At 40.8% G+C, this 23,434-nt stretch overlaps 1 protein-coding gene across 1 annotated transcript in view; it reads left to right on the top strand.

Moving 5' to 3' along the window:
* Positions 1 to 23,434, top strand: part of LOC121866512 (N-acetylated-alpha-linked acidic dipeptidase 2-like) — a gene marked incomplete at its 5' end in the record, with an annotated part of 181,617 nt that overhangs the window by 66,983 nt on the left and 91,200 nt on the right. The window contains 2 exon segments of the mRNA XM_042366273.1: positions 9,535 to 9,681; positions 17,729 to 17,796. Of these exon segments, the coding sequence (XP_042222207.1) occupies positions 9,535 to 9,681; positions 17,729 to 17,796 (215 nt within the window).

The following is a 23,434-nucleotide window of genomic DNA, read 5'->3' on the forward strand; positions in this document are numbered from 1 at the left end:
CAACACGGTTTTATGGTCAAAGCTTCTGCTTCACACACCGTTCGGCTGTACGGATATTTGGACCCCATATTCTAGAACCGGTAATATCGACAATATTTACCTAGATTTGCCAAGGCTTTCAGTGTAATTCCTCTACGAAAGGCTGGAAAAAACCAACTGATAAACAACGGGAAACAGCCCCAGTGGATAGGAAGACTCCCTACATGACCGCAAGCAATGTGTGGTGATTATCATAATGAAATCGTCATCTACCCAATAAGTGGGTACCGCAGGGTAGTGTATTGGGGTCTATGGTTGTTTATATTTGTTTATAAAAATGATATGCCTGACGTTGCACACTTCATACAACAGTTTGCTGATGATGGCGTTATTTCTGGGAAATTAAGAAACCAAGCGGACTGTGAAGAGCTGCAGAAGGACCCTGTGGGCTCCAGGAATGGTCGAAGGAATGGCTGCTGAGATTCAATGTCACGAAGCAAAGAGGATGCACTTGGGGCGTACCTGCATGTAAGGAGGCGTACCATATGTCCCTTTTCAACGGGATGAAGAAAATGTGGCCTAGTTGAGACTGTGTGTGTGAGAAGGACCTAGGTGTGTATGTGTTGGACAATGAGCTGAAGTTCTCGGCCATTGTAAAGAAGGTAAATCAGGCAAATAAATTATTGGGTCTTACAAGAAGGTCATGGACATTCAGGATCGTCCCATTCCTCGTGACGAGGATCTTCAGGCGCGCCTCATCTGGCAATTGTCAAATTCATCTGGTCCCGGGAGATGCTAGGACTGTCAGTTGCTTGGAAAATGTTCAAAGGAGGGCCACCAAACTGGTAAAGCCTGCACTTCTGGCACCCTCAGCCACCTGAGAGATTGAGCACCTGAACTTGCCTTAGCTTATACTACAGACGGGCAAGGGGGACCTGGGTTGAGGTTTATAAGCATCTCAGGGGGCTACATCAAAAGTTGAGTGTCCTACTTGAGTTACGGACGCCACCACAAGGTCACACAGCTCAAGATTGAAGAAGCCAAGTCCACAGGAAAAACCGTGAGGGGCGAACTTTTTCGAGCAGAGGGTTGTAAACTCTGGGAAATAATCTACCAGAGAGAGTGTTGTGATGGCACCGAGGGAGCTCTTCAAGAGAAGACTTGACCAACACTGGAGCGGGTCTAGGTACATCTAGAGCCGTATGCCTGTATTTGCCAACAGTGTGAGCAGAGACGTGACCGATCGCCTGGTGGCTAGCGAGCCGACCTTTTGGTGTGAAGAATATAAAGGAAAGAGGTCGTGACCGATCGCCCAAGTGGCTAACAGTTTATCAGTGGCGAAGAGGATAAAAGGAAAAGTAAAATTACTTCCACCAAAGTAAATGAGAAATTCTACTCATGATTTAAAACATTTCATTCTGGCAAGGTGCCGCAAATGACCAAATGCGTAAACAAAACCGCGTAATCCAGACTATCCCCAAAGGAAATATGAATTACAGGGGGCTTTTTAGGAATGACAATGATGTGTACAGTACAACATGCGTTTTAAGTGAGTTTCCATTTTTTATTCACGGTTTCTGTGCTGGTTCATATTTATTTACTAGTAAGTGGTTAATGTTTTAAAGCAAATTCTATTGAAATATGAATGGCAAATGAACAAAAATGAATAGAGGGAATTAATGAGGTAGGTTAGGGAAAGATACTTTGAAAATGTTTGTTTTATTTCCGTAGAATTTTATGTACTATTAACCGACCTTTCGGATTATCCGTCTGCCCCTTCCCCCTATATGTTGTCGGTTAATCGGGATTTTACTGTGTGTATATGTATATATATACAGTCATGCGCCGGTTAATGTCCGATTGCATATAATGTCCGTGCACCCCCCCCAAAAAAAATATATATAATCTCAGACGCCTGCTGGAACGTCACCCACGACCCCTTATGGAGAAGGTATTTACGATCTCCCATGCTGGTCAGGTATTATGTGTTAAAGGAATATGCTGCTTCCTTTCTTAGGCTTTTTGCCTCCAGGTGTACTGTTAACCTACATCTATTGAGGATGCAATCTTCACCCACAAATTGGCAGGCACATTTGCTGTACAAGACATATTTAGTTGCCTCAACAATTGGTAACTTGGTGCTGCACCAGGTTGCATCAAATCTCTGTGGCATTACCAGACAGTGAAGTCTCTTGCACTCTAAGATTAAGAGAAAACAGAGACCCAGGCGTCCTGAGAGAGAAAACGACCTCAAAAGGATGGGGACCAAATAAAAAGCATAGCTACATGTTTTGTGGATCATGTATTAAGCTGCACTTTTCATCACTTTGTAATAAACCTAGCTGTGCCCATGTGTTTATGATATTACCATACATTATATATATATTTAGTGGGTCTAAATGGTCATAAATGGGAAACTTGGGGTTGGGTCTTCGGAAGCCTGTAGAATCAATTGGGGAAGCAAACCATAGATCTGTACTTTCGTTAATGGTGGGGTCCGAATTAGGCGGGATAACCAAGGATGACTGTACTGTACTGTATATACTTCAGACACTGGGTCAGTTGTTTGGTTTTATGTGGTACAGGTACCATGACAGCACTAGGATCCCGCTTCTATCAAGGGTAATAAACAATTAAAATTTAACTTGAAAAAAACATTCAAATAATGGGATCGAAAGGGAATCTAAATGGCCCTAGAGCAAGTATGGTCACGTATGCATCGGGTATCTATAGATTGTACCGCCAGGCGTACGTTATCTAGTGAATTTGTCATTGTACAGTAACAATGGACCCAAGTGCAAACCGGTATTGTACATGTACCAATGATTACGGTAATTAAATTGCTATGTCTATTGCAAATAGCTTGTTTATACAGGTATTCAAATAAATTTCATATCTTACAAGAATCCCTCCAATGTTATATTCACCCAGGTCGTTTGGGTGGAAAATTACAGAGAGAAGAGCTAGCTCTTAAGTAATGATAAATAAACACGCAGGCAGTGGCCTTCAAAGCCAACTGCTTCAACCCATTCAAATAAATAAACAAAACAAACAAACGCCAGACATTCTGTCACCTCACCTCCTGCCCCTTTCCCACCCTCCTTCTTGTGTGTTCCCAGACAGAACAGGATTTCTTTTATGTTTATTTTTAGTACATTCAGACTAAAGTAGATAATATAATTTGTATTGCTGGAAATCCTGTAAGACAGGAGATTAATTTGAATATAAGCGCTATAGATTTTGTTTAAGATATAAAAAAATGTAAAGTATTAGTGTACTAACATCATGTAGTACATTTTATAAAAAAGTTTTTCAACTGTATTTTTGGGTAGATTTACACAGATTTCTTTCTATTTATTTTCTCCATTTACATGTGCACACACCATACCAAATTAAACGGGAAAAATAAATGACCTTAGTGCAGCTGATGCAAGATGTACCTGTTTGATTATGGTACTAAAATTGTTTTGTCTAGTGCAAATTATAGATGTTTATATTCAAATTCAATCATATGTTTCAAGAATCCCAGCAATGCTATATATTCACCCAGGTTATTTCACCGGCTTTTTTATAAGCAGGTTGTCACTAAGAACTGATAATATACACGCTAGACCTGGGCCTGTGCCAACCCGTCGTGCATTACCTCTCCCTCCCACGCCCCCTCACGTTTGCTCCCCACTCTCTCCCCCCATCTGCCCGTTGCTGGAATCCTTGTAAAACAGTGAATAATTTTACTATAAAATGCCATGTATTTGGTAATAAGTGATAAAAATTAATCAAAATACATTACAGTAGTGATTTAAGAGTAAAGTGTATATGTATCGTATATAGTATTCTACATACACGTAAGTATAAATAAAAGTTTATGTGATGGACGAAAACGTTTCGTATAAAAACACTGGTCATTTGAAAAATTGTGGTCACGATGGTCGCAGTCGATGTCCTGCACGACGCATGGTCAAAGCAGGTCATAAGTACCAATGGGCGTAAGTCCACGAGGTCAATGTCGGGTTCGTCTGTATATATTATATTGTAACCCTGCTTTACGCGGTCAATTGAACCCACGGATGCCCGCATAAAGTGAACAACAGAACATATGGGATTAATTGAAATAGAGACTGGGCCGACCCCCCAAACTCCACTTTTTCCTCACGATACGTACGTTTTAGTAAAAATACAATTTTAACAATTATTGAACATAATTGAAGGTAAGGAAATTAGTTTCATGTGTGCCATCCAGCCTGGGAACACACCAAACAGGCGCCAGTCTCTCTGTCTTTTCAGTGGAGGTAACATCTTGCTTGAGACTCTCTTCAACTAAATGCTTTTTTTTCTGTGTTTGCATGCAAATTATTGGTCATTTTGAAATTTATTTTGCATATTGACAATATATAATGCAGTGCAGTGTTGATTTAAAGAAAATAATCTTGAATTACACCAAGAGAACTAAAATTTTATGGGTGAAATGGCGCCATGGGGTGACTTCTCTTCCACCCCAATGCCTTCTCTTCTCCCTTCTCCTCCACCCACATTCTAATTCCCATCATCATCATCATCCAGGAGCCTTCTACATACACACCTCAAAGTAAGTGTACTTTTCTACCTTTTTTGTTGAATTTAGGCAATTTTTGGTGAGCTGGAACCAATTATCCAAAAACCCATTGAAACAATTGTAAGAGCGCGGGTTGCTACTACTTACTGCATGGACCACTGAGGCCACCAATTGTAAGAATGCGCAACACAAGCTGCCACCCTGTGAGGGCTTGGCACTCTTACAACTTACGTTGATACTCTGACCTGGTAGCGTGACGTGAGAGGAAGGCCCATGGGTACATGTAAATATAGTATCGAGCATTAGGGAGAGAACAACGGTGAATATTATAGGTGAATCATAGACCCACATACAAATACAATGTTTATTAAACACAAAAATGGTGACAGAAAAGACATTGTATTCACCCAAAACAGGAACTCCGAGTACCATGCCCTCAGGCTCAATTTACTTGCATCACTACTGGGTGTACCCACACCAAAACACACATAAACTCTTACAGCACCTTAGTACCAATAAAACCAGTGGCACCTGCCAGTACAACACTCAATACCCCAGGGGCCATACTCCAGTGGCCACCCTGGGAGTCTCATCACCAAGTGACACCTTCCAACAAACTCCGATAATTCCGGTAGACTAACACCACCACACCAACAGCCCCACCGAGTTATGTACTGTACTCATCCACCAATGATGGGGCTGGCAGTAAGTTTGGGGGCTTGAAGATCCGGGTTCACCACAGGGGCAGAGCGTTAGGGGAATACTACCCCCTATGGGGTCCATGGCTGGTAGTGGAGCTTCTGATGGTCGGGGTTCACGGGGACACCCGACTCCACTGGACCTCAGACATCTCCCAAGACTAGTGGATGCGTCATCCACACTACAGACACGGCATAGGCTGCGTTAGGGACCTGTGGGAGGGAAGCGTGGCGGCTCACTGACGGTTCATAACGAACCTCCACGTTTCAAAGGGACATTAATGACATAAAATACTTCACTCAAAGCACATTGATTACGTTACTTTAACACTTGCACAAACAAACTATAGTTAGGTCAAATCACTTAAAAATGGCGAATTACAACACGGAGGAGGAGCATGGCGCTGACTGGTTCGAAAAAGCAACCGCCACCTTCCACCCCCCCTAAAGTCACAGATTCCACCTACTCAACCATTTCACTGAATTATGTTAATGTAACACTCTGACGTTTGAAACTGAGACTACAAACTCAGTTTCATTCCCTACTATTATCTTTACAAACAATGCTCTGACTGAGCTATCAAAAGCAAGAATTAAATTGATAACAAAGGTTGGATGGCAACAGGTCCCAACACGCAACGTCTTGCTGCAACACCCGTGGATCAGATTTTAAAGTTTCCTTTCTAGGAATATCAACTCATTCCTCAGTTAACCTCCCTACCACAATTTCACTATGATTATCAGAGTCTCTGCTAATCATAGGTGAAAAAAAAAAGGTTTACAGGTTCTCAGTAGCAGAAAGAATTTACAACTACAGTCAACAAACATACGACATCTCGATGACGTCATCAAAGAAACAGGGAGAAGGGAGGACATTCACACTGGGAAACTCAGAAGTTTTTGTGGACGTGTAAGCGTAATATGGATCATTAGTTTAACAGGTTAGCCGTCATTACGATCATGACACAATGGTTTCGGTTAATGAGCAACCTGCTGGAACGGATTGTGCTCGTTAACCGAGGGACCACTGTATAGTAAGCCACTAAACAGCAGGAATAGAATGATAGTGGTGGTGATACACAACCCTCACATACAGTGGTCCCTCGGTTAACAAACGCCTCGGTTAACGAAATTTCGGTTAACGAATCTCCTTCCATAAGAATCTTCAATTTGGTTATTGAAAAAAAATTGATTAACGAAATCCTTATGAAAATCACGTTTTGTTTTGAACATCAGCTGATAAGCTGAGGAGGTACTCAGCCAATTCAATAATCTCTTCTATGTTTACATTCGTTTCCAATGGAATAAATATCAAAAAAATTGTGCTCTTTAATATTTGTGCATTTTTTATGCAGTATTAAAATTGTTGTTCATTCTAAAATTTAACCATCGAAGCTCTCTACATAGAGTTTTTCAACATTATTTTTGGCTCGATATATGTAACTTTATTCATTTATTGAAACTCATTTACATGCTTACACTGTCCTAAGGGCAAAGCTGAACTGTACATGTAATCAGAATAATATACAAAATGATTACTAAAATTTTTGTCTAGTGCAAACTATGGCATGTTTACATTCAAATTAATCACTATCTTATAAGAATTCCAGCAATGTAAATTATATTCTGCCTGGTCATTTCTATGCAGTTTTATGAGCAAAAAACAAAAACTCAACTAAAGGACATAAATAAATAAATTAAATATTTCACCAGATCTTCCCCGCTAACTGTCAAAGTACACCTCACCTCCCGCTCCCCCCTCTTCCCACTCTCGCTCCCTCCCTCCCTCCCTCCCTACTCCTCACCTTCCCAACAAAGGGTTGATGTTTTCAATAAGCTTTAAGTTTTTATCTTATATAATATTTCAGACTAAAGTTAGGAGAATATAATTTGCATTGCTGGAATCCTTGCAAGACAGCGAATAATTTGAATATAAACGTCATATATTTTGCACAAGAGATAAAATTAATCACCTGTATCACATTACAGTAGTGATTTAAGAGTTCTAGTGTATATGTACGGCTTCTTTTTGCACTACTGCGGTCACTTCCACTTGATGGCCTCTTTCCAGTCATCTTGAATAAGGGTAATGCACTGTACTGTACTCACTGTATGTTTGTAAATGTTAAATCAAACTGCTGGGGCGCAAAACATGCGCGCACACTGGATGTAAACAATGGAGTGACTCCACATGGCGACGCCACGCTTGGCAGTAGCAAACACCAAGAAATCCACACAAAACAAATTATAATTTTTAACAAAAAATTATATTTTTATACAGTGATTTTTTTTTTTTAATTGTTAAAATTTACCCCAATTTCCGTACGGGCGGATTTACGGCCGTAACGCGAAATTATTGGTCATAATTTACAAATTCCGTTAGAGCGAAATTCCGTAACCAGGGTGATGCCTGTAGTTGTGTTAGCTCATTACATAAATTTAGTTACCTGGGAGGGGGACCCCAACCATTGTTAGGGCTTAACAGTGCAAGTGAACTGCCTTTTAAACATACCTGTATTAAAAATGATCTTAGTCATTTTAGACAATGTTGGTATATAAGACACAGTGACTTGTTATTATTCCAGAACTGTGTATAATGGATTAACAGCTTTAATAGACCGGCCTTCCCCCAAATTTGTCCATTATATTGGGGGTTTCCTGTATATTGTATTGTATATGAAGTATACAGGTATTAATAAACAAATATTATTACTGTACTGTAATGAATCTTTTCTGGTTATTGAATAACAAATAAATAACTGTACTGCACAATATTGTATCATAATTGACAGCCATAGAAGAATGAGTGAGAGGCAGTCAGTGGGATGGAGGATTGGGGAAAACTGACTGTGTGGTCAGTTCCCCCCTCCAAGGATATCTTCCCTTTCCTCCCTCTCTCACACCACCACCTCCTTTACCTTATCAAAAAAGTGTACTGTATAAACTTTTATTCACAGCATCTATTCTAATTGTTAGAATTATAAATTTGATACCATAATGATCCTGAATAAATTTTTATCAGACTTTCCCAATAAAAGAGCCTTAAACAATTTATTTTGACATGATATAATGATGGGACTGAATTATCTTATGAAAACATTTAAGAAATGTTGATACTGGATTATAAAGTCAGTTCTAATTGCGTTAGAAAAATATTTTTTTGCTCAAATTATTCTGAATAATTTGTCTAAAAGTCTGGTTATTTAAAAAACTATAAATCTATATGATAAGGGCGTGCGAGGTGCCTCGTGAATGGAGCTGTGTATCACATTGGAATTTTCCACCCTGGGGAATTATTTCCTGAGAGTCTAAGCTACGCATCTCACACGAAAAGACACAAGAGCTGGAGTTATTTAAAAAACACCACTGTAATGTACACGTACAATATATTATAAATAAACAAAATAATATATATTACTACTGTTGTCTTGAGCCTACAGGAGGAGTACATTGTCCAATATCCTGAATATAATATGTAACTGTAATCACTTTTTACATCTTTTAACACTTGTGATGGAGGTGTGGTATTGGATTAGTGGTCTCATGCTGCTGACCTGACATGATGCAAAGTCATGTCCACCCTTTGTCTATAAACTCTTCTCTCATTTGCTGTGAAGGTAGGGTGGGGGATTAGTGGTCCCATATTACTGACCTTCTGATGCACTTCATAGTCAGAGCAAAAGCACTCCACAGTCACTCAAACCACACAGTAAATGGGAAACACTGAAGCATCTTAGCTTTCATCTTTATTCAAGACATCTTCAGTTTATTTTTGAATGTACAGTACTGTAAAACCTCTCTAAGGCGGAATAATTGGGGGGAAGGGGTGTCCAGTCTGCCTAAGAGCAAAAAAAAAAACACTCTTAAACAAAAAACAAGTACAACACCAATGTATCCAATTTTTATGAATGAAATACATGTTTTTAATCAAAATTAATAAAAACAAAGTAATATACATAAAGAACTGTACACTTACCCCAAAAAATGGAAGGCAGATTCAGCTGGACATGCCTCTCACTGCAAGAGGCTTGCAGTCACTCTGAGTCTGAGTGCTTTGAAATTCCATATTCAGCACATATTTGTGAGGGAGCATGTCATCTTACAACAAATTATGTCTTTTTTATTGCAAATAACTTTGTCCGGTTTGAGGGGGGTCCGCCTTAGCGAGGTTTTACTTATACTGTATTGTACTCTACAGATATATATATATATATATATATATATATATATATATATATATATATATATATATATATATATATATATATATGCAAAGAAAGACTTGTAATTATGGTGATCCAACAGGTTGGAGGCCCCGACGGTCCTTAGTGTTCTGTGGCTGGGGAGCCGAGGAGTATGGTATCGTTGCCTCTGTAGAGTGGACTGAGCAGTTTGGAAAGCAGTTGTCTGACAGGACTATAGCTTACCTTAATGTTGATATGGCTATTGAAGGTAACATTTATTTTTTGCAGTTTTCCTACCATATGATTGGTTTAATTACAGATAGAGTGCCTTAAGTAAGTAAAAGTTAGTCTAGGTACCCAGGATCTGGATATAGCTACCCCCAAACAGTAAGAAGAAATATTAAGATGAGGGGAAAAAAACATTAATAAGAAGAAGAAACTGTAAGAAGACATAGAAACAATAATAATAAGAAACAATTGAAGAAGAAGAAACAGTAATAAGTAATAATAATAATAATATGAAGAAGAAACAATAATAATAATAATAAGTAACAATAATAATAATAAGAAGTAACAATAATAATAAGAATCAATAATAATAATAAGAAGAAGAAACAATAATAATACACGTTGTACCTCTCTAGTCCGGCATTCTGTGGTCCGGAACGATTTTAGTTTGTCCACTAGGTAGATAGGCAGTTTTTTTTTTTTTTATCTGAATCATTATTATTATTACAGGAGTATTACATTTTTGCCCCTGAGGCCCCAATGTGGGTCAGTGACCTATGCCCTGATGGGCTAATCCCCTTAAAAAAAACAACAACAAAGCTGCTGGAAATTAAGGTTTGTTTACATCCGGCAGTTTGGCTGCTCTCTCACTTTCTCTCTCTCTCTCTCTCTCTGCTTGTCTACACAGAGTACAACATTTAACCCTTGAATATATATGAGCAGTAAATAAGTGTTGCTTTCATATTCTTATGTAGAGTAATGACGATAAGTTTTCACATGTGCGCACTTACATACGCCCAGTCTGACTTTTTTTTACCATTAATGGTTAGCTACTTATATTGTTCCATTTATTAACATTAAACAACATTACAGGTACTTCAAACAACCATAATAATTTTTTTACATTAATTTTACTGCAGCTACAATCAGGGTCTTATTTTCTTCAGTTTTATATGTAGAACCAATCAGTCACTGGTTTTGTAAGCTTTAACAAAAACAATGCCGGCAGCCGTCTCGTCCAGGGTTGCCCGATGTACGACAAGCTTCACGGCCAAATCGGCCAAAATTCGACCAAAACTTTTTGGATGGGAAGCACAAAGCTATTTTTGCAATCCACGCAAAATAAAAGTATCCCCTACAATATCCACTTAAAATGTCGTAATAAAACCCAATTTTCACTTAGAATTGAGAGCCCAATAATTACATAAACATAATATCTATAATCTACAGTGAAGATTTACCTTAATCTGAAATGGTGGAGAACTTGATAACACTAGTTGGCGTAAGCAAAAACGTCTAGTTCGTCATCGTCCCCTGGTTTGTTATATTTTCTACCACTGTCATAGGACCCTTTTCATTTACTAGTGTACATTTTGAAAACTAGCACTCGGAATTTCAGAAAGTAACTCCGATGGCTTTGTAAGCTCTGAAGCTTAACCCATATGCTGGACACGTTCAGCCTGAACAACTCAAATATGAGAACTAACAACTAAGGTAGTAACTAGAAAGATCAGTCAGCTCAGTAGGTCACGTAAACATGTGAAGAGGTGAGGTCACTGATTAGGTGAGGTCACTGAGCCAGCATTTTCATTGTGAAATTTGAAAATCTGCTAGACTTTTCTTCACAATCCACTAAATGAGGAATTAATACATGTTTTACAAAATTCGGCCAAAATACGATCAAATAGTTTGGCCGTGACCATCCATTTTTCCACGGCCAGGCGAAGTTTTTTGCGGCCTAATTAGAGAAATTTGGCCATGGAAACGGCCATCTGGCAACCCTGGTCTCGTCTCCTCGTGTGTTTTAATATTCCACGTATTATTAATAAATTGTATTGTTAATTTTGCACACACAAACATTAATTCAATAAAAACAAATTCAGAAACATTAATAAAAAATATATATGAACAGTAAATTTGTGTTGCTTTCATATTCTTATGTAAAGTAATGACGATATGTTTTCACGTGTGCGCATGCGCACTTACCTACATACGCGATCTGTCTTTTTTCTTTACCATTATCGTTAGCTACTTCTATTGTTCCATTTATTAACATTAAATAACATTACTTAAAACAACCATATTAATTTTACTACAGCTACAACCAGGGTCTTATTTTTTTCAGTTATATATGTAGAACCAGTCAGTCACTGGTTTTGTAATCAACGAAAACAATACTGTCTCATTTCCTCGTGTTTTAATATTCTACGTATTATTAATGAATTGTATTGCTCATTTTGCACACACAAACATTAATTCAATCAAAAAGACTTTCAGTAATGAACAATAATGAATCTTTTGTACATAAGAGAAATGACAATGTTTACATGATTGTGCACGACGTCTGAACGTCGGTGGGCCGTTCAAACCCGTCGAAATTCTAGTTTCCGCCATCAAAATTTTTTAATGTGTTGTTTTTTTTGTGTGTTCAAATAGAAAACGTCGAATTACAAACTCGCGAAATTTGAGAAGCTTCTGTACGACATTTAACCCTTCAATATGTCTTCAAAGAGACCATGAAGAAGAGAAAGTGGTGCTAGTGCTTCCAAGCGTAAGCACAAGTCACAATCTATCCAGGAAAAGGGTGAATTTCCATGGTCCGGCACCGGTCAGGTCCCGATGTTGCCGGACTAGAGAGGTACAATTTTCAAAGTTCTAGTCTTTTCTACAAAAATTTTCTTGCTGTATAGTGCAGTGAAACTGTATCGGTTCGTTTTTGCACTGCCAAGGTGTTTGATCAACAGTAGAACCAACTAATTTGTCCATATTTAACTCAATAGACCTGATATGCTCCCAAAATCCACTTAATAAGTTGCTCTCTTTTGTTTGCTCCTTCAGTGAACTGTGACCAACAAGTTCTTCATGAATAGTAAAGTCATCTGTTACACCACGTGCCGTGCGAACACTAATAGCTGAGCTGTTGATGTCACACCAGTAGGTTCATTAGCTGCTGCAAAAAAGTAGACAAAATCAGTAGCTTTCTAACTGTACATTGCACTGTCATCTGATTCAAACTGATGTTTTCAAATTTCTTCACTGCATCTGGACATAGTTTTTGAGCTACTGTCAACTTAAAATTACGATAAATTTACTTTTATCAAAATAAATGAGAAATAAGCTTTGTAGTTTAGTTTGTTAATGAATGCAGCCAGTGATGGTTTTCAAGTCACAAGTCACAGGTTTTTTTAAACTATCTATTTCATATTTTATATATTCATTTCTTTTAATAAGACACCAAGGGCAGCAATAGTGTTACCTGAGGGCTGCATCTGGCCCGGGGGCTGTAGGTTGTGCATTGCTGATAGAAGGTATATGAGAGCAGCCAATCACAGTGCACTCTACTGAGTTAGTCCCCTAAGAGCCAATGAGTGTATGTTGTATAGATTGTATTGGTGTTTGAGGGGTAGAATTTGTTTGTGTTCTCTATATTAGATGCTACATATTATTCTTGATATTTTAGTATGTACAGTACTGTTTCAGTAAATAAAATAACATTCTTGAGGGGTCTGTTGTGTATGCCATTTATGGAGTATAGCCCATTTACGCACAGGTCATCGACCCACAATAGGTGCCTGGGGAAGAAAAAATAAAGGTAAAGAAAATAAAATTAGAGGAGAAAAAGAGTATGTTAATCTACACCACGAAGATGCCGGAAAACCAGCTTTTTGAAGTGAGACAGATTGTAAGAGGATGTTAACACAAAAGAAGGCAAAACATTCCACAGTTTGGCTGTGTGAGGAAAGAAGGATGTACTGTAACAGGTTATTCTAGTGTAATTGACATCCACACAGAAATGGTGGGCACCATAGCCAAGACAGAGTGTTACTAGCCCACTGCCTTGCCAGCGTTACACAGAATGCCAAACCCACCGAACATTGCCTGTTAAAGTATCTGTAAAAGAGAGAGAGTGAAGCACTGAAGCAACATTGTGGCAAAAAGAAAGGGAAGAGAGATTATCAACTAAATGATGAGAGTTCATAAGATGAAATGCCTTTGATTCCACCCTATCTAACAGTTGGACAGAAGAAGAGCCACCCCAGATATGAGAGCAGTACTCCAAGTTAGGTTGAATGAATCCCTTATATACTTGAAGCAGCTGCTCAAGAGTGAAGTAGCTATAGTATCTGTACAACATTCCCAGCATTTGGAAGGCAGCTTTAACAATATTGTTGTGTGGCTTCCATGATATATTAAACATCTTGGCATTTTGTAATACCTATACTTGATTCACTTGGTCTTACTCTAAAGTTACTTGGTGTCTATATAATGTATCAACATTAAATGCTTTTGAGCAGGTTGATTCCACTGTAGAACTGCCCCAAATATGTTCTGTTTCAGATAAAAACTTTTCACATTATGGAAAAAGCATCTGCCTCTTACAGATCAAGGTTATACTTTAAGTGGAGGTGGAGGGGTTACTAATATTTGGTAGTACAGTACTGGGATATCTTCTGTTCTGAGCCATCATCTGTAATGATTAGTTTATATTATAAATTTGGTATTTTAAGTTGAGAAATTCATTATAGTACTGCACTGTATTTCAATTTTCCTTCTTCACTGCTTCATGAAAACAATAATATATGCTCTAAAAGTTTTTTTAAAAGCACTTGGTTATACAGGTACACCACCGATTATCCGACAACTGATGGTCTGGCACCTTCTTTAGTCTGGACAAAATTATGAGAGGTCACTTACCTCCCCCCCCCCTCCCTCCCTCCCAGCCAGGGTGAAGGTAGTTTTAGGCTTAAAGTTTTTATCTTATAAAATGTAGCTGACTAGACTTAGCAGAATATAAATTGCATTGCTTGAATCCTTGTAAGATAGTGATTAATTTGAGTATAAACATCATATGGTTTGCACAAGAGATAGAAATTTTAGTCTAGTGTAGTACAGGGCTGCCTCACTTATCACAAAGGTTACGGGCATGAAACTCGTTGCGAATATCGAAATTGCGAATAGCGGAACAATTTGTCCCATAAGAAATAATGTAAATAGGGGTGATACAGGCAGCACGGTGGTCACGACCGTCAGATTTTAACACTTGTTTTATTCAATACATATAGAACATAAAATAAATAAAGAAACAAGGGCATAATATCAAATAAACATCAATAACAAACACTTTGAGTTTATTAGGCATATATGTTTACAAGTACAGTATACAGGGGTACTTTATATGTTTGAGTGCGAGTGTTTGAATGTTTATGTGCGCAGGTGTGTGAGGTAAGTTTTAACCGTAGACTGTTAATTTACCTCTGATGTGCTGTGTTGCTTGCTTTCTGAAGTTGGCATTAGGGAAGAGGGTGAAGGTTTACTTGGGTGAGAGGAGGCTGGGGTCGTCAGCCACCTCAATCTTCTCACTGCCAGGGTCGTCAGCCACCTCACTCTTCTCACTGCCAGAGTCGTCAGCCACCTCACTCATCATCACTGCCAGGGTCGTCAACCACCTCACTCTCATCAGCACTGCCAGGGTCGTCAACCACCTCACTCTCATCATCATTGCCAGGGTCGTCAGCCACCTCACTCTCATCATCACTGCCAGGGTCGTCAGCCATCTCACTCTCATCATCACTGCCAGGGTCGTCAACCACCTCACTCTCATTATCGGTGTCAATTTGCACTGATAGCTGTTGTTCTCCACTGTTTTGAGGCTGGGGTTCACTTGTTGAAGGCTGTGGTTGACTCGTTGAAGGCTGGGTGTTTACACTGGTCTTGAACAGCTGCCTAAAAGTTGTGTTCTGTTTGGATGTACGTGGGGTGGTTGGTGCACTGGGGGTTGAAGGTTTAGCCGTGATAAATGCATCAAGAGTCATTTGTTGTGCATTCTTCCTCTTCTCCTCAAGCACCTCGTAGTATGCTCGTATGTCTTTCTTGACATTGTGGATGATAGTGCAACTTCGGTCAACATTAGGGTCCATTTCTAATGCCATTTCCATCGGCATCTCAAATGAAGAAATCGGCCTCCTTAGGTTCCGTAAAGTGAGGAGTTGTGTTGGAGTTTCATCTGCACCTTCTCCCGTTGCAAGTGGCATTTCATCTTGCTGAAGCCTCTCCAGTTCTATCAGGTCTTCATTGGTAAGGTCTTCATTGTGAGAGTCGAGGAGGTCTTCTGTGTCAGCGTCATCCACTTCATCGAATCCAGTCTTCTTTGCAAGAGTCACAATAGTCTTCCTTATTGCAGGCACTGAAGGGAAACCGACGAAGCTGTGCACACACTCAGGCCACAGCTTACGCCGCACACCGTTCATGTTCTGTTGTGTTATTGTCCCCCATGAATCACTGATGTTTTTTTTGGCTTTTCTGATGCTGTAGTGTTTTTCCAAAACTCCCGGATTGTAGGTTCCCTTCTCCATTGGTCCCGTCAATCAGCTGCTCCATGATACGCTGAGTGTAAAGCGCCTTGAATGTAGAGATGACGCCCTGGTCCATGGGTTGCAGCAAAGCCATAGTGTTGGGAGGCAAAAACACAACTTTAATGTTCTTACACCAGTCAACCATGACCTGGTGCGGTGTCGATTACCATCAGAGCTTTATCATCAAAATTATTTTCCTTATTATAGCGACTAATGCGACCGGACACATAGTTGAACACGTAGTCGTGCATCACAGACCCTGTCACCCACGCCTTACGGTTTGAACAACAGACGACAGGAAATTCTCCCTTCACAACCCCCCCCCACAACATGGGGTGTTTCAGACTAGTACACAAGGAGAGGCTTTAACTTCAGGTCACCCTCAGCATTTCCACCAATCAATAGAGTGAGGCTGTCCTCGGCAACTTTGAATCCTGGTGCGGTCTTTTCCTCCTTAGATATGTAGGTCCGTGAAGGAATTTTCTTCCAGAAGAGTCCGGTCTCGTCCAAGTTAAAGACTTGCTTAGGACTGTACCCACCCTCCTTAATTATGGTTGCGAGAAACGGTGGGAACTTCTCTGCTGCTTCATGGTCGGCGGTAGCTGATTCTCCTTGTATTTTTAGGCTGTGAATTGATATACGTTTCCTAAATCTATCAAACCACCCATGGCTGGTGGGTACGTTGGGTTTATCTTTAGTTATATCTATCCACAGCGATGTTCCCTTATGTTGAATCATGCGTTGTGATAACGGTGTTTTAAGGCGCTTGGTCTGGTCGTCAATCCGCTCCATACTCTCCATCTCAGCATCACGGAACCTCGTCACCTTCGTGGCCGTCAGTGGTGTTGCAGACCCGGCCATCTCCTTGATCTTGTCGGCGCTTTTAACTATAGAATACACAGTAGAGGGAGCCAAGCCATGCATGCGCCTAATCACTGACGTTCCTTCTCTATGTTCATGTCTTTTTACGATATCCAATTTCACGTCCAACGTAACTGCCACACGTGATCTCTTAGCAACATTGCTGGGAGTTTTAGTAGCTGGTCGTTTAGGCATTGAGAGATCACACAAAACACAACTGCGAGATCACACAAAACACACGCCAGCACGTGTGAAACTGAGGCGAGCGGGAGCGTATGACGGAGGAATATGTACACAGGTACACAAGCTGTCCTACGCTACTGTTGAGGTGCGCTGTTAAAAATTTTTGCTCGTAAGAATTTGCAAATAAACGGGACAACCATTGCAGATAAACGGGGCTATGAATACCGAAGCTATGAATAATGGGGTTTGCCTGTACAGTACATTTGAGTACAAAGTGTGTACAGTAATGTTGCTCAATATTATGGCTTTTTCACATTTAATATTTGTTTAATTTAAGTTTATAGCAGTCCATGGTGCTTTAAAGATACAGGAGGTGTATAATTAGTGGGTCAGAGGTCTACAGTATTGTTGAATTATCATTACCTGACCTTGGTTGCTTCGGCAAAACGGATAATCTGGCAAGGCTTTGGAACCAAGGGTGCCGGAAAATCGGTGGTGGACCTGTACAGTATTTTAACTGGTAATGTACAATAATTTTTCAAATAACAAAACAAATTTCTCCACTGTGTGAGACAATGACTCAATTTTTCACTGTTATATAAAGCTGTTTCTGATTTTATGAGTATCTCAGTAATTTCATTATATAAAATTATTTTGAATTGTAAATAAAATGAAATGAACCATTGGCAGGTAACTACACGCTGCGGACACAGTCAACACCTCTTCTTACTGATGCCATATTTCAAAGTGCACAACGGGTAAGTATTTTATTTCCTCTGTATTTTAATAATATAATCACTGCAAATGTATGAGAATTAATTGTGCATTTATAGTTGTGTGTGTGTGTGTGTGTGTGTGTGTGTGTGTGTGTGTGCAGGGTGGTGTAATGCATCTAGTGTGGCAGCATTGTGTTAGTGTTAAGGTGCAGGCATTGCTTGCTCCCTCTCGCTTTCAGCTGCCGCCGCTGGCTAGCCCTCGTGGCGAACAGGGAAGCAACTTGCATAAGTCTTCCCCTGCAAACAGGGTGTTGTAATGCAGCTAGTGTAGCAGCATTTTGTTACTGTTAAGGTGCAGGCATTGCTTGCTCCCTCTCGCTTTCAGCTGCCGCCGCTGGCTAGCCCTCGTGGCAAACAGGGAAGCAACTTGCTTAAGTCTTCCCCTGCAAACAGGGTGGTGTAATGCACCTAGTGTAGCAGCATTATGTTAGTGTTAAGGTGCAGGCATTGCTTGCTCCCTCTCGCTTTCAGCTGCCACCGCTGGCTAGTCCTTGTGGCAATCAGGGAAGCAACTTGCATAAGTCTCCCCCTGCCAGTACACAGCCTCAACACCATCAAGACTCCTGCTGTGCCTCCTCGTGGCAACACACAGTGACTGGGTGCCTCATGGGCCCAGACTAGAGCAACAGGCGATCTCAGAGTAGCAGTGGGCCCCAGAGGGACTGCTCACAGGCCCACTGGCATGTGGACACGTCTTGGCACCTACCAACCATTGCCCCGCTGCCTTGTGGATTAACCTTGGTAGGTATAAGGCTACGGGAGTAAACCCTGAATGAAAAACCTGCAATGGAGCCCCGCATCAGGTAAACATGCTTACAGAGCTCCAACAAGACCCCATCGCCAATGACTACACCGGCGGATGAAGGCAATGCATGATGGACAGGCTACGAAGGTAATACCCAACAATCTGGGCTATCGGCAGTCCATTGCAACTCTCCCTCTCCCGAGTTGTTGCAACACTTGTGCCACTGGATCAGGAAAAGGGAGAGCCAAGATGTGTGGTTCCAGCCTGCGCTCCTGCCTCACCACATAAATCGACTCATGCGCAGCCATCATCCAGCTCTCATCAAAACCCTATACCCCAAAAGACCGATGACTGCCGGGAGAGTCTAGTCACAACTTTGCACATGGGCGGCACAGATAAGATGGTCGTTTATGCACTGGGATCTAGGCAGCATGCAATCCGGTTCTGTCTGTGTGACTGATCATCCCTTTCGAGGAGCCACTCTGCTCACCCCACATGGGGAGGGGGCTAAAAAAGGTACCCTAAACATAGCCTGCCTAAAAAAAACAACCTGACTGGGCAACCACACTCAGTAAGGTCATTCTTATGCGGTTGAAAACACAATAAAAATCACAGATCCAAACAAAAACAAACTATACAACCTCTTATGGTCGCTGCATGATATGTCAGGACCCTTCTGGATACTGGCACAAATGAGCATCTTGAAAGACGAACTTCCCTTGTTGCAAAAGAGCTGGCTAGGTATAACATCGACGTGGCAGGAATTAGTGAGTTCCGGCTCCCAGGCGAGGGTCAACTCACAGAACGGGGTTCTGACTATACCTTCTTCTGGAAGGGTAAACCTGCTGCGGAGAGAAACTGCATATATGGAGTTGGCTTTGCCATCCACCAACGCATCCTACACAGGCTAACTGAAATGCCTATTGGGATCAACGAGCGTCTCATGATCCTCCGAATCCCACTGAATCACCCGTGTCATGCCTTTTTCATCATAGCATATGGCAGCATAGCACTGGCAGAACATTCCTCAGTCTTGGACCAAAGCTGATACCTTCCACAAGAAGAAAGCGGCAGCCCAGCGGGAACTTTGCAAACTAAAGAACGACTGGTTTAAAAATAAAGCATGTGAAATGCAAAAACTTACAGATCAACACAAGATGCGCGAATTTTTCAATTCCACCAAAGCATTTTATGGGCCAATCACTCGTGGCGCAATCCCCCCTCCGCTCATCCGACGGTAACTCCATAATTAAAGACAGCGACGTCCTCCTTCAGCACCGGAAAAATCACTACCATTCACTGCTCATCCGAAACACTGACGTGGATGTCTTGACTATCCAGCAGGTCCCTCAGCATCCAGAGTTGAACCACCTCAGCTATCCTCCATCCCTGGATGAGGTAACTACTGCCATGAAACAGATGAAAAATAACAAAGCCCTAGGGCCTGAAGAAATCCCAGCCGAGGTGTATAAAGCAGGAGGACCTCTGCTTACCAGCCGTCTCCATTCTCTCCTGGAGAATATATGGGAAAAGGAGGAAATCCCCCAAGCTCTTAAAGACGCCTCATCGTCAATATTTATAAGAACAAGGGAGACCGGTCAGACTGTGGCAACTACCGTGGGATCTTGCTGCTGTCCGTAGCTGGCAAGATTATTTCCCTTAGTCCTCCGAAACAGACTTCTTCCTGGGGCGGAAAACTTCCTCCTAGAATCTCAATGTACTTTAGACCATCACGTGGCACCACTGACATGATCTTTGCTGCCCGCCAGATACAGGAAAAGTGCAGAGAACAGAATCGTGACCTGTACATGGCTTTCATTGACCAAACCAAGGCCTTTGACTCAGTCAACAGCGAAACCCTCAGGTGGACCCTCAGCCGTTTTGGCTGCACCCCCAAAATTCATCGCCATTGTGAGGCAACTCCACGATGGCATGAACGGCAGTGTCCTGCACAATGGCATCCAGTCTGAGTTCTTCCCCATCCAAATGGGGGTTAAACAAGGGTGTGTACTGGCACCAACTCTTTCTTCCATTTTCTTGGCTGCCTTCCTTACTCGTGAAGAACCTGTGCAAGGTTCTTTCGACAGCTTTATTATTCAAAGGCCTAAACCTTCAGCTACACCATCAAATTCAGCATCATAAGCACCTTCAGCTACAACTTGAGGTTCAGTAACAATTTCAGCAACAGCTATGACACCTTTATGGAAAGCTACAGCTTCAACCAGAGTTGAACCTACAGCTTCAGCCAGAGTTGAACCTGATGACTTCGTCATCTGAGTAAAAACTCGCACAATATTCATTGTCTGTCCTTATGTCTTAGACTTTACCACCATTGGTTAGTAGAATTTTTGTTTTACATTAGTAAGTATTATTTAAAACATATTTGAACAGTAATAAGTGGTGCTTTCATATTCTTATGTAGAGAAATGACAATGTTTTCACATGTACTCACTTACACACGTTGGCGTTTCCAATCCATTTCGTTTTTTCTTTACCATTAATGGTGAGCTATGTCTATTGTTCCATTTATTAACATTAATAATAACATTACTTAAAACATACATATTCATTTTTTTTACATTAATTTTAATACAGCTACAACCACGGTCTTATTTTCTTCAGTTTCTTATGTACAGTAGAACCATGATCCTCGGTGTAAACACTCATGAAAACAATGCCATCTTGTCTCCTCTTGTGTGTTTCAATTCAATTTCAATTGTTTATTCCTTGATAGAGGAAGCGGGATCCTAGTGCTGTCACTAGGTACCCCTGTACGATGACACCAGAAGCATGTGGCAAGTGTGACAAGTATATACAGTATAAATATTATAAAGGGGATTACTGAAGCCTAAGGAAGGAAGGATATTCCTTTAACACATAATCAATATTATTTACAAAATATCTGGCCAGTATGGGGAGGATCATCGTGTCTCCGTCAGGGGTTCGTGGAGTGGTGGTCCAGCAGGCTAGTGTGTTTTAATATTCTATGTATTATAAATGAATTGCATTGTTCATTTTGCATTAATTCAATCAAATACATATTCAGTAATAAACAATAATGAATTTTTTGTACATATTATTAATAAGATAAATGATGCGGTTTCCTTGAGGCGCACATAAACGTTGGTGTTCCGCTATCAGTCTCTTTTTTTTTCCTTTAACATCAGTGGTTACTTTTACTGCACATTAAACAACATTAATTAAATCATACATATTTTTTTACATTAAATTTACTACAGCAACAACCAGGGTCTTATTTTCTTCAGTTTCAGATGGATAACTGACATTATGGGTGTAAACACTGACAACAACAATGGCGTCCCATCTTCTCTTGGGTGACCTCATTATTATTGATTTATATTGTATAAGGAGCATTAAGAAACATTATTTAAAGAATATAGTTTGCATTTTTTATTTATTGTGTTGTTTTGGGGGAAAAGAGGGTAAAAAGCCACACCAAAGATATGAAAAGGTCACACTTGGGAACGCATCTCATTATTATTGCTTTATTTTAATGGTAATTAATGATTCACAATAAGACGATTCACCTTACACTGCAATATTGGAGGACACATTACCTTCGTTATTCGAGGCTCTACTGTTGTCTTAAGACAAACCTGAAAAAGTGTCAAATCGACCCCCTCACCTGGGAGACGATTACTCCACATTGTAACGCTTGGAGGAGCACCACACGAGAAGGTGTCAATATTTTTGAGTTAGCCCGACTGCAAACCGAGGCAGACAAGCGTCAACACCGGAAAGACGCTGCCACTGCCCCTCCCGCACTCGATGTAGCCCTCCACATGTTAACATCTGTGAGCAATTCTGCCGGTCCTGTATCGGCCTCTTTAGTCACTTCAAAATTCACCATTGAAGTTGGCATCTCTCATAACTCATATCATTGTATCATAGCTGGATGATCGTCATATGACAGCAAAGTTGTAGTAGAGTAGTAGTAGTAGTAGTGTGTGTGTGTGTGTGTGTGTGTGTGTGTGTGTGTGTGTGTGTGTGTGTGTGTGTGTGTGTGTGTGTGTGTGTTCTCTCTAAAATACAGTGGACTCGTGATGTTTAGTGAGATAGGGACAGAGAATGTTCATTAAGCATCAATTCGTGAAGCATCGTGACATTGATTTACAGGGCGTCCTCGCTTAACGTCGGGGTTACGTTCCTGAAAACGTGACGTTATGGGAAATAATGTTATGCGGATCAATTTTCCCCAGAAGAAATAGATAAAATGCGGGAGTTACGTTCCTGAGCCTCCCTTTGCCTCATGAAAAAAGTTACATATACAGAAAATCATTGCCACTTCTATAGAGAATAGTATATAGAACTACAGTGCTAAGTTTGTATTGGTACTCACCGATGGACGGAGGTGGTAGAGCGAGCGTGTGGTGGGTTGTGAAGCAAAGGAGGAGGATGGCGGGAGGGGAGGAGGAGGGCAGGAGAGGAGGAGGAGGGTGGTGAGTCACTGAGGCTCGGCAGCTGCCTCCTCCTCCTGGTATGACTGGGGTTCCTCCGCCGCTGCTTGCTCCTCCTCCGTTGTTGTTTGCTCCTCCTCGGCTGCCTACTGTTGTGAAGAAGCTGTTTCTGCTGTCCTGTGACGAAAAAATGAACCCAGTGTTGACTGCTTGGTGCTACTCATCTTCTTCTCCTTATAAATCTCGGTGTAGCATCCAAGACTGTCCTCAATGCTGTGTTGAACCTTTGAGCTACATTCTCTGTTTGGGTCGTCATCTAGAAGCATTGGCATTGCTTGCTGGAACATGTTAAACAATTCTGCCAACCTCTTGGAAGTTAGCGTTCGCTGAGGTTCTTCTTTGTCATCGTCGTCGTCTTCAACGGGACTGTGTTCTGATAGTTGTTGCAGATCTTCGT

The sequence above is a fragment of the Homarus americanus genome, unplaced genomic scaffold, assembly GCF_018991925.1.
Source record: "Homarus americanus isolate GMGI-L3 unplaced genomic scaffold, GMGI_Hamer_2.0 scaffold32583, whole genome shotgun sequence".
NCBI classification, from domain to species: domain Eukaryota; kingdom Metazoa; phylum Arthropoda; class Malacostraca; order Decapoda; family Nephropidae; genus Homarus; species Homarus americanus.